At 42.5% G+C, this 12,930-nt stretch overlaps 1 protein-coding gene across 11 annotated transcripts in view; it reads right to left on the minus strand.

The window, feature by feature from the left end:
* The window catches only part of P4HA2 (prolyl 4-hydroxylase subunit alpha 2), a 45,686-nt gene that overhangs the window by 14,248 nt on the left and 18,508 nt on the right, over positions 1-12,930 (minus strand). For all 11 annotated transcript variants that reach the window (XM_083600149.1, XM_083600143.1, XM_083600145.1 and 8 more), the window contains 5 exons: positions 11,104-11,200; positions 10,443-10,594; positions 6,756-6,893; positions 3,763-4,002; positions 98-297 (listed from right to left, as the gene is read on the minus strand). In XM_083600149.1, coding sequence (XP_083456275.1) covers positions 98-297; positions 3,763-4,002; positions 6,756-6,893; positions 10,443-10,594; positions 11,104-11,200 — 827 coding nt within the window. The remainder of the gene's footprint in view (positions 1-97; positions 298-3,762; positions 4,003-6,755; positions 6,894-10,442; positions 10,595-11,103; positions 11,201-12,930) is intronic.

Consider the following 12,930-nt stretch of genomic DNA (forward strand, 5'->3'; position numbering starts at 1 on the left):
CCAAAGGGTAGTGTCAGTTTGTTTGGGGGATGCATTCTCAGAAGATTTACTGCAGCACGATAGGTTAAATCTGCCTTTGGAATGGTCTTTCTCTCACCATTTTCACACCTTCTCCTCTGCAAAGAGCCTCATAGATTTCACGCTCTGGCAGGTAGTCCTGGGGCCTTTCATATATCCCACCCTGCGTTGTTGGCTCTATCATATCTGAGGTCTCATTGATTGCCTTGGCTTCTTTTTCTTTCTCCAGCAGCCTCTCAAAGTACCGCATGTTGCTGCCTGCCCTCTCGTGACTGGGATCTTGGTTGGGAAAGAAAGGCAAGAGAGAGAGAGAGGAGACAGATAAAGTGATACTATCTGAGGAATCTGATCAAAGGGGGACTTCAAGCCTACAACATTACACCAATTATTTTGTGCAGTCAAGTGTACTCTCCCCTCCTCCCAACACTACTTGAAAAATAAAACCACGGAAACCGAGCTCTCTGGAGTCAATTAAAGTTAAGATCTTGATTCTGGTTAAAAGTAAAAAAGCACACCAAGGGAAGACGCAGTTCAACTGACTCTTTCAGTTTGATAAAGAATACTATTCCGGCTGTACCACATATGGCAGAGGGAGCAAACATGGTCCCTCTAGGTGTTATTGGACTCCATTATCCACCACCATTGGCCATGCTGGCTAGGGCTGATGGGAGCTATAGTTCAATGCCACCTGGAAGACACAACATTATCTACCCCTGACATATAGCATCTCTTTACCTTTAAAAGGAGCACAAGCTGTACAGTAGAATAAAGGAAGCATCTATTTTCATGATGATCTACCCAACAGAACATGCCAATCAAGTAATGGAATGAGAAATTCTTTGCATTGCCTCCAAAACAAGGTAAATCTCTCTTTCTAGTATGTGGATGGTGGAGAGCAATACAAAGATTGACTCTAAGGTTCAGGATATTTTAGAGATCACTTGCAGAAAAAACTTCAGAACAGACTAGGGCAGGGGGTTGAAATGACAAGAAGTCATTCATTCTCCCCCACTCAAAATCTGCTTTCTGGGTTTAACTTTTTCTCTTGGAGAGGTTGCAATAGCTTTGTGGGATGGGAGAATCAGTGCTTAAAAATAAAAAGGCTGCCACAACAAAAACGGTATTTTGCTACTCATGGCTTAGCCATGTCACTCACTGTTTGTTTTGCACCGTTAGCCAGAAAAAGAATCCTTGCTGTCATTTAAAACAAAATCAACCCCTCAATCCACATAAATCTTCATCCCTTATAGAACCAGAGATACAAAGCAAAGTATGCATGTACCATTCTTCAGTGCAAGCACATGGGTTTGTAAGGGTGCCTGCATTGGGGGACATTGCAAATATCTTGCTTTAAATTTCCTGTGGATACAGAAGCAGTGAGAACATGGGTGTGAGCATTCCTTCTGTTGTTCAGTGATCTTTTCCAGTATTAGTTGCTGATGCCTAAGCAACCAGCCAAGGCAGCTAAGCTTTTGCCTCACCCAGAGTCCCTTCTCAAGCTGTTAGCCATGCCCCCAAACACTCTTTGTGAGCTGGGATAGAAATAGAGACTACCACGAAATTGAAGTGAAATGATGTTACTGAAATAATGCATCTTGAACTGTTACACATTGCTCCTCACCAGCCCTACAACAGACTAGACTGATTAAAAGGAATATGCCTAAATCAGCATTTCAGCGCTATCTCCCCTACTTCAATGCCAAATTTAACACCAGCATGTCATCATTCCTATAGGAATCACAAGTGAAGGCTGGTCCATTATGTCAAATGGAGCACTGCCCCCATCAACCTCAGCCAGCCCCCACCTGCCTGCCTTCTTACAACCAGTCCAGGGGGTGACATAATCTGTCAGCCTCTTCTTCCTCTGCCTGTGTTGCCCTGTTAGAACTCAGCAGGGGAAAGGGTGGGTACAGAGTTAGTTGGATCTGCCTGTCATTGGCTCTGGCTCCCTCTACTGTTGGTCTCCCTGCTTTCCTACCTATCACCGCCCCCACCCCCCGCAATGGCTTTCAAAATTTTGCCTGCTAAAAAAATTCCAGAACAATGTTCAAGTTTTCATTGTTGGTGTAAGTCAAGGAATACCTAATGTGGTTCCTCCAGAAGTTGCTAGACTTCAATTCCCATCAGCTCTAGCCAGTATGGCCAATGGTCAGATGTGGAGGGAACTGTGGTCCAACAACATATTGAGGGCACCATGTTGGCTACCCCAGTTTAAGGGATTGCTGAGAGAAATAGAGTGGATTATTGTTCCAGGTTAGATAAACTGAACTTTAATCCAAGTGACTGACTGATGCCAGATGTCACGAGGCAAAGGAGTGACTCAGAAACCTTCTATGTCTGCTAGTTTGCCAACACCACCATATGTTTCTGAAAGGAATTTATCAAATCTGTCCAAATGTGTGGGGATGTTGATGAATTATGCTCTCTAGACAATTCAGAAATCCTGCTGCAGGCAATGGTATTGCGTTTCCATTTTATATTCAGTGTAAAACATTAACATTTGATACAACATGACACCTCAGAGGGTTTTTAAAAGTTAAAAGTAAGTCAAGGATCATTTAATCATACATTTAGAGTGAAGCTGTAACAGCCAGCAACTAGCAAATGGCATGCAAAATGCATGAAATACCAGGAAAGGGATGGGGTACAGAGCATATAGGAGTGGAAGATTAAGGGAAAGGAGCCATTTCAGGTCCAGTAACTTAACTTTAAATGCCTGGCCTTGTGAAGCATAAGGAAATAGAAGCTGAACTATTGTGAGCTAAGTTGAATAGTTAGTCTAAGTGTTTATGTACCCGAGGAGACAGATTCTACTCTATGGGGACAAAAGACTTTTCACTTGGCAGAAAATACCCAAACAACTTGGGCAATCCTATAGTAAAGTATGCTAAATTCAACAGGACTTCATTCCAAGTACAGTGGTACCTCAGTTGTCAAATATAATCTGTCCCAGAAAACCGTTCAACAACTGAGGCGCAAATGGCAGTGGGCAAAGTCAATGGAGAAAAGCACACAGCAGAAACCATTCGACTTCCGAGGCGTGTTCGAAAACGGAAGCAATTACTTCTGGGTTTTCAGCGTTCAAAAACCAAAACGTTCGGTTTCTGAGACGCTCGAAAACCAAGGTACCACCATCTAGGCATATAACAGGGATGAGAAACACCTAGCTCGCCAGATGTTGTTGATTTCCACCTCCCATCAGTCCCAGTCAGCATCACCATTGGTCAGGGATGATGGGAGCTGGTAGTCCAGTCACAGGTTCCCCCTCCCTGGCACACAGCGGTGAGGCATCAGGAAAGAAGTGAAAATCTTGGCAGGATTTCAACACAGAAAGCAGGATGACTCTATGCAAGTTGGTCGGTTGTCTCCCACTCCCTCCCACTTATGGAAACCTTTACCGGATTAAAGCTGGTTCCATGCCCTCTCTGACTGCTTTTGTCTGTATAGAATGTGCCCTCCAAATGTGATGTCTCCTGTGTACATCACATGTGTACTGTAGTGGGGCTGGAATGTAGCACTGTCCCGCCCACTTTCAATTTAGGCCACGCCCACCTCTGGCACATGATCCCTGGAAGGTTCTCCAGGAAGGAATGCAGTCCTTAGGCTGGAACGCAGTTCCTCCACCCTGGTCCTAAATCTTTACCATATCACAAAAAGCAGAGCTTTATCCTACTTTGGCTTCTCCACTTGAGGTGCAGGTAGCTTTCCAGCGTGCTAGAAGAATGCATGATTTGTCCTTCTTACCAAGAGACACCAACCGCCTCGTGAGCTCCATAGCCCTTTGTATGTCGCCAAGTTGGAAGACGCCATAGCTGAGATAATCCAGGATCTCCGCCTTCGTGATGGCTGCCTCTTCACCATCATCGTGCTTTTTCAATGCCTGCTGCATCCAGAGCACGGTGTGGTAATAATCCGCATCATTATACGCTGTTTTGCCCATGCTAAAGCAGTCGTCCACTGTCAGGACTGATCTGTACTTTGTTCCTGAATTGAGAGACGCAAATGTTAAGTAAGACCTAGTGACTTCTACTCACATTTACAACTTTCCTGAATGTTAAAGCCATCTGGAATTATTCTGTTCCATTTATCACCCCCATGTTTTCAAATGGACACACTGAGCCGATGTCCCTGTTTCTCTGTCAGGTACAGGTCTTCAGCTCCAAAGGCTGCTCTTGCTGCTGAAGGCACCTAGAGACCATCCAGTTTTGAGTCCTGTAAAACCTGGCCTCAGCTTCTCTGGCTCATTTCCACCTGGCCTAGTCCAGACTAGCTTTGGGGTTGTAGCTGGGGGCAATGCCTTGCATTTGATATGTTGTACTGTTTTGCTGCTATTTGTAACACTGCGTTTGCAATTCCATGAGTGGATCATTTAATCTTCCTATATATTTATTAACAGGAGGAGTTTGGCCTATAAACATTTGTATTTCAATTTTATCATACTTATGTTCTTGAAATGTTGCTATATGTTATTATGCAAAACACTCCCGACTTTGTTGTGAGCTGTTTTGAGCATGGTTGAGCAATACTGAAAAGCGGCACACTAATAAAATGATGATGACAATCCAAGAAAACAATGGATTTCTTAAATGACCTCACCTGCCTACCCACAACACCTATAGAACCAACAATGTCTGTGCATGTTCACTGCTCTGATGCTGTCTTGGCACACTGCAGAATATTGAAAAAGCAAACCCAGAGAAAACTGACTTGGAAGTTGGATCACTCACTTGATTTCAGCCTCTCACTCACTTTCCTTCCAGTTGGGGCCTAAAGGGGGATGGCTGGAGCCAGGAGGACACATTCCATCCAGGACACAACCTCTGACCACAATCCGCCCCGCCCCCCCCCCTTTAGGATCCTTTAAGCTGCTAGGCAGGCCACTTGCAGTTGAAAGGACTGGGGTGGGGGTGGTTGAAGAAACTTATTTCCTTTTTTGCTGTGCAGCTGAAAGTGAGGAACCAAGCACTCCATTGAAGAGGACGTCATTCTTTCCCTTTTTCTAACTCTTGGCTGACATACATTAAATAACTTGAAAATGAAAAGCAGTGATGTGTTTTAATAATGCAGTGCTTGTTGCCACCAGTGGAGAAGAGGGAACATGAAGAACATTCAGAGCCCAAATTCCTCCTTCACAAAGGACCCTTTAAACTACAATGAAAGCCCTTCTGCTTTTAAAAAAGATGCAGGATGAACAGAAGAATGCAAAGAAAGAGTGTCCTGAAACATGCCTTCTCTGAGCCCAGCGCTTCCACCCACCCACCCACCAGGCCCTTTTTAACTTCAATGGGAGGGCTGCCTTTTTGCAGCTCAGAGCCTAGGCATGGTATGTCATTTGTGGTTTGTTTCTCTCCAAACCAGGCTCCCTCAAACTCGGCCCTCCAGATATTTTTGGCCTACAACTCCCATGATCCCTAGCTAGCAGGACCAGTGGTCAGGGATGATGGGAATTGTAGTCTCAAAACATCTGGAGGAAGCCTGCTCCAAACCATGAGGGATAGTGAAGGTTTGTTCTTCACTACTCACGCTTTGTTTGTTTCACTCAAACAAAGTAAACAAGTATGGATGTGCCCAAGTGGCTTGCCTGGCGAGGTAGAGCTGTAATGCTGGCTTTCCCAGCAGCAATGCCACTGCTTCTAACCAGGACGGAGATGGCACACTATGGAAGCCAGCCACTTCTGCGCACATGGATTTGGATGACACAACAAGTAAAGCTACCTGTGGTTTGTTGCTCCCAACACGGCCAGGAGCAAGGAAGGAGTGAAGCAGGGACTTCTGAGCAGTGTGCACAAGTACACTCCTCATTCAGACTTAAACAACAGTTAAACATTACTATGGCTTAATGTGATGTGCAAACACAGGCTGTATGTTCAAGTACTGAGTGCAAAGTATTATCCAAATAGCCTGGAGAACCTCACAGAACTGTTGTGAATCTAGATTTTGTCCACAAATGGAACAACATACCCCTACTCTAAGCTTCAGTGCCCTGATTTGGAGAATTAACAGATTGTGGGCATAATTCTTTGATGGTGAAACTATATTTATATACATTTGCCTGCGGACATTCATAGTCACTACTTTCCAAATAAACTGATCCATGTGAGAAACCAGAATGAGTTAATGCGATTTAAAGCCAAACATGTTTATACTCAACACGAAGCCTATGTGAGTTACTTTTCTTGCTTAAAAAATGTTCAAATGCATGAGAATCTCAATTATCACCAGAGTGTTAATACAGTTTGCCAAGTTCTTGTTCTGCTTGAAAATCCTACGTGGTGACCTTAAAATGCCCTCTAGTCCAGAAATACTGAGCTAACATACCAGTCTTAAGGAGAATAGCTCTACTTAAGCAGTGCCTGCATTTGCAAAAAGAATTCAGCCAACAATTTAGATTCTGTATTCTTGTTGGAAACATAAGCAAATTGCAACAAACTATGACGAGAGTATTATAAATCTCCAGGCTTGTTTCTGTGGTTTCATGTTGATGCTCTAGATATGGCTTAGTAGGCTTTTCCAAAATCTGGTGAAGATTACAAGACTTTCATGGCTGACCACAGGTCTGGAAATGCAGAAATACTGGCACGGTACCACCACCAGCAATTGTGTTTGAGAGGAAACTCACCATAGAAGAAAACTTTGCTTCACCACTTACTCAACTGTTATTGAACATATATATTGAGAAACTAAAACACAAGAATCAGTGTGTTTAATGAAGTCAACAAGTAGCTTCTGACCATCACCTGGAAATGCTCCTTTTGATATTGTTTCCGGGTCAAGCTTGTAGGTGTCCTGCAAACGCATTAATGCCTTGGCAGCTCCCGTCTCATCTTCTTCATTTGGGAAGAACTGACGATGAATTGTGAGATTTGCAATAAAACCTTTATTTGAACAAGACGGAAATGGTTAGCACTATGGGTCTCAGATGCATATAAGTGATACCAGATTGGTTGGCAATTGGAAACATTTATTCTATCTACAACAATCCCTTGTGGGATTCCAACAGATGAAATTTAAACATGAACTATCAATGTTCTCATCGGGCTCTGTAAAACTATAAATATATATATACACCGTAGCTTTTGCTATTTGGCATGAAGATAAAAATTCATGAACTAAACACGCAAGAGATATTAAGGGGGGAAATCTGAATAAGCAAGCAATTAAAAGTGGGTTTAGGCAACAGGGAAGGAATATTTGGAGCTTTCTAATGAAGTGTTCCATGTTCAGCAGGAATTGAGAGCCTGCATCCATTCAGTTGTTCTTAAGACTCCAACTGCCATCTACTCCTGCCAGCATGGTCAATGGTCAGGAATGAGGGGAGCTGGAGTCTAACAACATCTGGAGTGATACAGGCTCATCCCATCCAGAGTAATGGGGTCCAATACATGATGCACTCAATGGCTATCATGCTTTCCCAGTACCCAATGGTTCAGCTCGGATGTAGCAACAAAACTATGGATTGGTTATTGGAAATAAGCCTCAGATTTGCACATTGATCCTCCTGCTTTTCCTCACATGTTCCAAATCCCAACCTCACCACCTGGTTTAGACAAACCATACCATGCTATAGTTTCCAATTCTGGTTTGAAGGCTAACTGTGATTTGCACAAACCGTTGTTAGACCAATCTGGATATACGCAATGAGAAATCATGGCTTGCCCAAATCAAGAAATGATGCAGAGAATGAAGAAAGAAGAAACAAAGGTGGGGAGAAGAGGACACATGAGTCCAAGGCTCAACTCTGATGGCCAGACTATGGTTTCATTTTTGCACCTGAAATGGAGCGGTGACTTGCTGAGAGCATGGTTTCCAACCATCACACATAGCTGCCAAACCGATCCCACATGGAAGGAAAAATGCAGGTCATCTGAATCCATCTTAAATATGTATTCTAATTGTATCTCCTGTTTACAGATCTAATAACACCTCAAATAAAAACAAGTACAAAAGTTCAACATTCAGCTAAGGGCCACCAACCTAATGCAAGGGCGATGTATTCATTAACATGGCTTTATACATACAGCACACCTTCTCTTATGGGACTATCAGAAGCAATGGTTCTCCAGAAGCTAGTAGACATCATTTCAAGAAAATTCCAGGAATGGAAACAGTTGATAAAAATTGTGACCCAAAGAAAGAAACCAACAAGGTTTCCCAACAATGAGTGCTCCCTGAAAGGAATGATTCCAGAGCAGCCTGTCTAGCCATCACGGCTAATAGCCAAGAATGATGCGAGTTGTAGTTCACCAAAACATCTGGAGAGTACCAGGTTGCAGAAGTCTGCTGTAGACCAATTGAATTATGAGAAGATTTGACAACAAAAAGAGTTTGAGAGAAGATATAGTGGGGTAAGCTCAAACTGCCCAGCCTTTTCAACGGATCCGGTACCAGAAATAACTGGAGGAAAAGAAGCTTATGACTGGCTTTTTCCTTAGCTGTAAAAGACAGTTCCAAACCACCCACCCTGTTCCAATAGCTGTGATCCAGCAAACAATGTACAGAGCCAGATTTCACTGTCAGCTATAGAAGGCAAAGAGCTTCAAGCACAAGCCATTCTGCAGCAGGATGTGAGATAGGCCTGGCTGCACTCCCAGTACTCAGTCACATATGGCCAATATCTTAGAAACAAAGGAAACACGAAGCACCAACTGTGAAGCAACCATCATCCATTATCAGTTTTGCACAAATCCTTCATCAATAAAGATAGCCATCTTCTGTCGCTCTCAGAAGGCTGCAGAAGTTCGATTTTATTTGGAAAACCGCTGCAACATGTGCTATACCTCCTGGCTGAAAAGAGCATGTTTCAAAGTCTTTCCCCTTTAGCCTGAGTGCATGCACGCACGCCCAAAACATATGTGGTTGATTTCTGAGAAACAGCATTTCCTCCTTTATAGTCAAGCATTAGCAAAGTCTTTCTTGTCCCAAAAGCTGTCTTGCAAAATAGGTAAGCTTTAGTATATGGGACAGTTCTAGAAGAACAATGAAATAGTATTACAGATAGCTTCCCTTAACATGGTGTTTTAGAAAACAGCTTCCACAAGCTTTTGGTTCGCAGCAAACTCAAGAACTTCTGCAATTCACAGCTGGAGAAGAGAATTTAATTGCCATGCGCCACTGCGACCCAACAAAGCCAGCGACTAAAAGCATTGAAGCCTGTATATGAAAGGAAAAGTGATCCATAGAAGATTCAAGCATTACGTTCCAATGACAACGTATATTCTACAAGACCAGATTTGAAAGGGGATGGGGATGGGAAAACCTTCGCTTGGTTAAACCTGCTCTGGGTGAGTATCACAGCCATAATACCATACACACATGACCGAGAGGGTAGGAATATCAGTTGATTTGGTTGGAATGGGCCTTCTAGATTAGCATACAAACCCACTCACCTTGTGGATTCTGCCCTCTGCCCTCTAACTCTCTTGCTGAATTGTGCAGATCTTATTCCCTGAATACTTCTGACATTGTTTATGTCATGTGCTTTTGAACCTTTTGGAGAATGAAGACTTGGTGGGCACATGATTCCTATTTGTTATGGAACGCACTCACCAGTTGTGGGTGGTTTGCCAGGTGGCAAATAATGATTTTTAAGGACAGTTCAACACAGCTATCACTTGCTGGAGAGGCAGCAAAAGCAACATATTTTTGACCAAACATCTGATTAATGATACCCTGAGGGAAACATTTGGGACTTCTTTCCTGTAGAAACATCTGGAGTTGTTTCATTAGTTTTGAATAAAACATTGTTGCTGTGGTGCCAAGTGCTTATTTCTAAAACCTTGCTTTTATTGATGTCTTCTACTGTGATTTGCTGTATTATTATTTTTGTTGTTTTAATGAATCTATTTGCAACTATATGCATATGCATATGCATTTATAAGGAAGGGTGGTATACAAATATTTCAAATAAATGAATAAAAAGGAGAGAAAGGTTTTGGGCCACTCAGCACCACTCCACCTTACTGAATATGGCAGAAGCAGTCAAGCTGGAATGGTGTGGCTTGTGAGCCATCTATTCCAATCCCCTTGGACGATGGACGATATCAAGAGCAAGAGCATCCCCAGCAGAAGGCTGTCCACCAGCCCTGCTTGAAGACGACGAGTGAGGAAGATAGGGAGCCTACATACACATTAGTGAACACTCATGACTATAGTTTAGGACCGATTGGGAAGAGTTTAATGGCGATTCCTGGTTAGTGAATATTTCTGTCGCTGAATGGAATTAAAAACAAACCCAATGTTCTTGTGAATGGGGCAAGGAACTGAACTCATTGACACAAACATGGGTGCCCGTTGACACTTTTTTGAAAACAAACACAGATGAGGAGAGGAGGCTTCTTGAACAGACACTGTGGCATTAAAGAAGAAAAGGCATGTTGCTTTCCACACTGATTATTTCAAAAGCTTGGTTTCTTTGAGATCCTCACCTTTGGTTGCATCCTCAAGAACCAGATTCTCCAGCTGCAGCCATTCTGTGTTGAGACGCTTTACCAGTTTATATGCATTGACTGGGTGGGCAAGATAACCTTCTGGATCCGAAGTCGATTTAACAGTTAGGGATTCCATCTTCTCAGCCCAACTGGAAAACACGAGTATATGCCTCAAGTGCAGTTTTGATTTTATTTTTAGCCCAGGCATATGATATGCTCTGGGAGGGTTGTGATAGAGATACAAAAGCCCCAATTGCCTTCCTCTGTCCCTGTATCCTTTTTCTTTCTTGAGCTGTGTGAATTGCTTAGCTATCGTCGTGCCTCTTGCACTTTGCTAGTTAAACAATCAAATTGCAAAGTGAATCGCCACAGGGAAATTTATTTTAAAACACTTTTGTCATTGCTTTCTTACAGCCTGGTTTTTAAGCCTTTGCACTGACACAGCATCTGAGAAGGTGGAGTGCTAGAGCCAGTGTTTCTCAAACCTTGAGCCACTTTCACCTGAGGCTCAGTGCTGCAACCTCCTCTGTGCTTCCTCACTTACTCTTCTGGCTCAGATCCCAAAGACAAACATAGGGGCAACAATCTCCAGTGACAAGGAAGAGCAGAGGTGCTATGTTAAAATGGCAAAGTATCACTTTGTCTAATCTCACTTTACCTCTTGATTTTAGCAAGCTTAGATTCTTCTTCTTGAATATATGCCTTTAATGACTGAACCAGATCTTTTTCTGCATAAATGAGGTCTGTCATCTGGCCTTAAATGAAAAAAGGAAAGAAAAGTATTATTAGATACCCAAGAAGCCATCTGTATCCAGAAAGATAGGTTGAGAGCAAATAAATACTGCAGATCAAGGAAAAGACACAGGGAGACTATCACAGCAGGCTGGAATTTATAACGTCACTAAAGCATTTGTTCTAGTTCAGAACATGTATTCTGCCAATGTTACTGCAGCTCCATTTCTAACAATCTAAGGGTGGAATTCAACATCACATTCAGGCAATTATTCTACCAGCGCAAACGCTTCTGCTTGCCATATGGAATGATGCCTCCTTCTCTTCTCCCATGGGCAGTTCTAGGGGTTCTCCTGACCCACCTGAGCAGATCTGTGGAGGGTGAGGAGGGAGGAGAGGGGAGAAGTCCCATTGCACCAGCTTCCACTAGCGCAACAACTAAGCTGAATCTGGCCTTCAGAATCTAGGGAAGGGAGTTTTTGTTGCATTCCTTTTGCCATGGTTATTTTATTTCACAACAGCTTTAAGAGTATATATGTATATATATTTCATATATTTCATAGAGAGGAAAATGAAATTAATTCATGCATGAGGAATGGGAAACAGAAAACTATTTGGCCAAGGCATAGAACATTCATTGTAATCATTCACAGAACCATGCATATTAGCTTTCTCGATAGTCGAGGGAGTGCTGTTTTATCAGCACCACTTATCCATTCTACCTTTGTCTGCTCAAACACAGAGTTACTTTAAACAGTTTGTTCGGTTTAGGCCACTGTATCCTGAAGAAAAGGAACATGCAAGAGTAAGTTGGCCTTTTAAACTTGATATGGTGACACAGAGTCACAGAGCTTCAGACTAACTGTATTGAGTTACAAGCTTAATACTAGCTCAAGAGCAAGACTTGCCAATTAATCTAGCAATCAATCCTCAGCATGGCCTATTACGTTTAATGTGATGTTTTTGTTTACAACAGCAATTTGATCCTTCATGGCCTTTATAAAGCTGCCACAGTTCATGCAAAATCTGCAAAATTATATTTTAATCTGAAGTCACGCTGTATTTTATTTTATTGCAAAATGCAGTAATAAAATCTGAAAATGCCAAAGGCGTAACCAGTGCAATGCTCCAGAAAGGTTTTAAGTAGTGGTTGTCTCCCTCCCTCCTCCTGTCAAATCTGAGTTTCTAGAATTATTATGCTTACAACAGCTAATTAGTTCACGAAAATGAACTGATGCACACACCTCACACCAGTTATTTGGAATGGCATAACATCGTAAGCATATTTCCACAGATATTCTTCTAATGCAATTACAGCCCAACTCTCTTGGGACATTGTAAAAAAAAAAAATGGAACAATTAAAAACAGAAATTCTGGGACATTCTCAGAATTGCCAGGGGAGCATTCATAAGCACCCTCCACAACTGCAGCAATTTGTTCAGAGTGGGATAAATGAGGTGATTTTACAAGGAGGAACGTATAGCGGCAATTCTAATCTACAGCGGTGATAATGCGAGGTGTTTTTAAAGACAATGTCACATGTTTTTTCAAGTTAGCCCATAGCAGAACACTACTAATACCTAGCAATGGCCAGAATACATATAAGCCCCATGCACCCACATGCAGCCCCATCGTGTAAGCAGTGAAACAAACCAGAAAGCCACATAGAGTTTCCTGTTGTGCACCAACTGCAAAAGATGGTTAATGGGTTGCAAAGAATCCAGGATGAGAAAACCACCATTAAACCATTCT

This window comes from Podarcis filfolensis (assembly GCF_964270895.1).
Source record: "Podarcis filfolensis genome assembly, chromosome: 2".
NCBI classification, from domain to species: Eukaryota; Metazoa; Chordata; class Lepidosauria; order Squamata; family Lacertidae; genus Podarcis; species Podarcis filfolensis.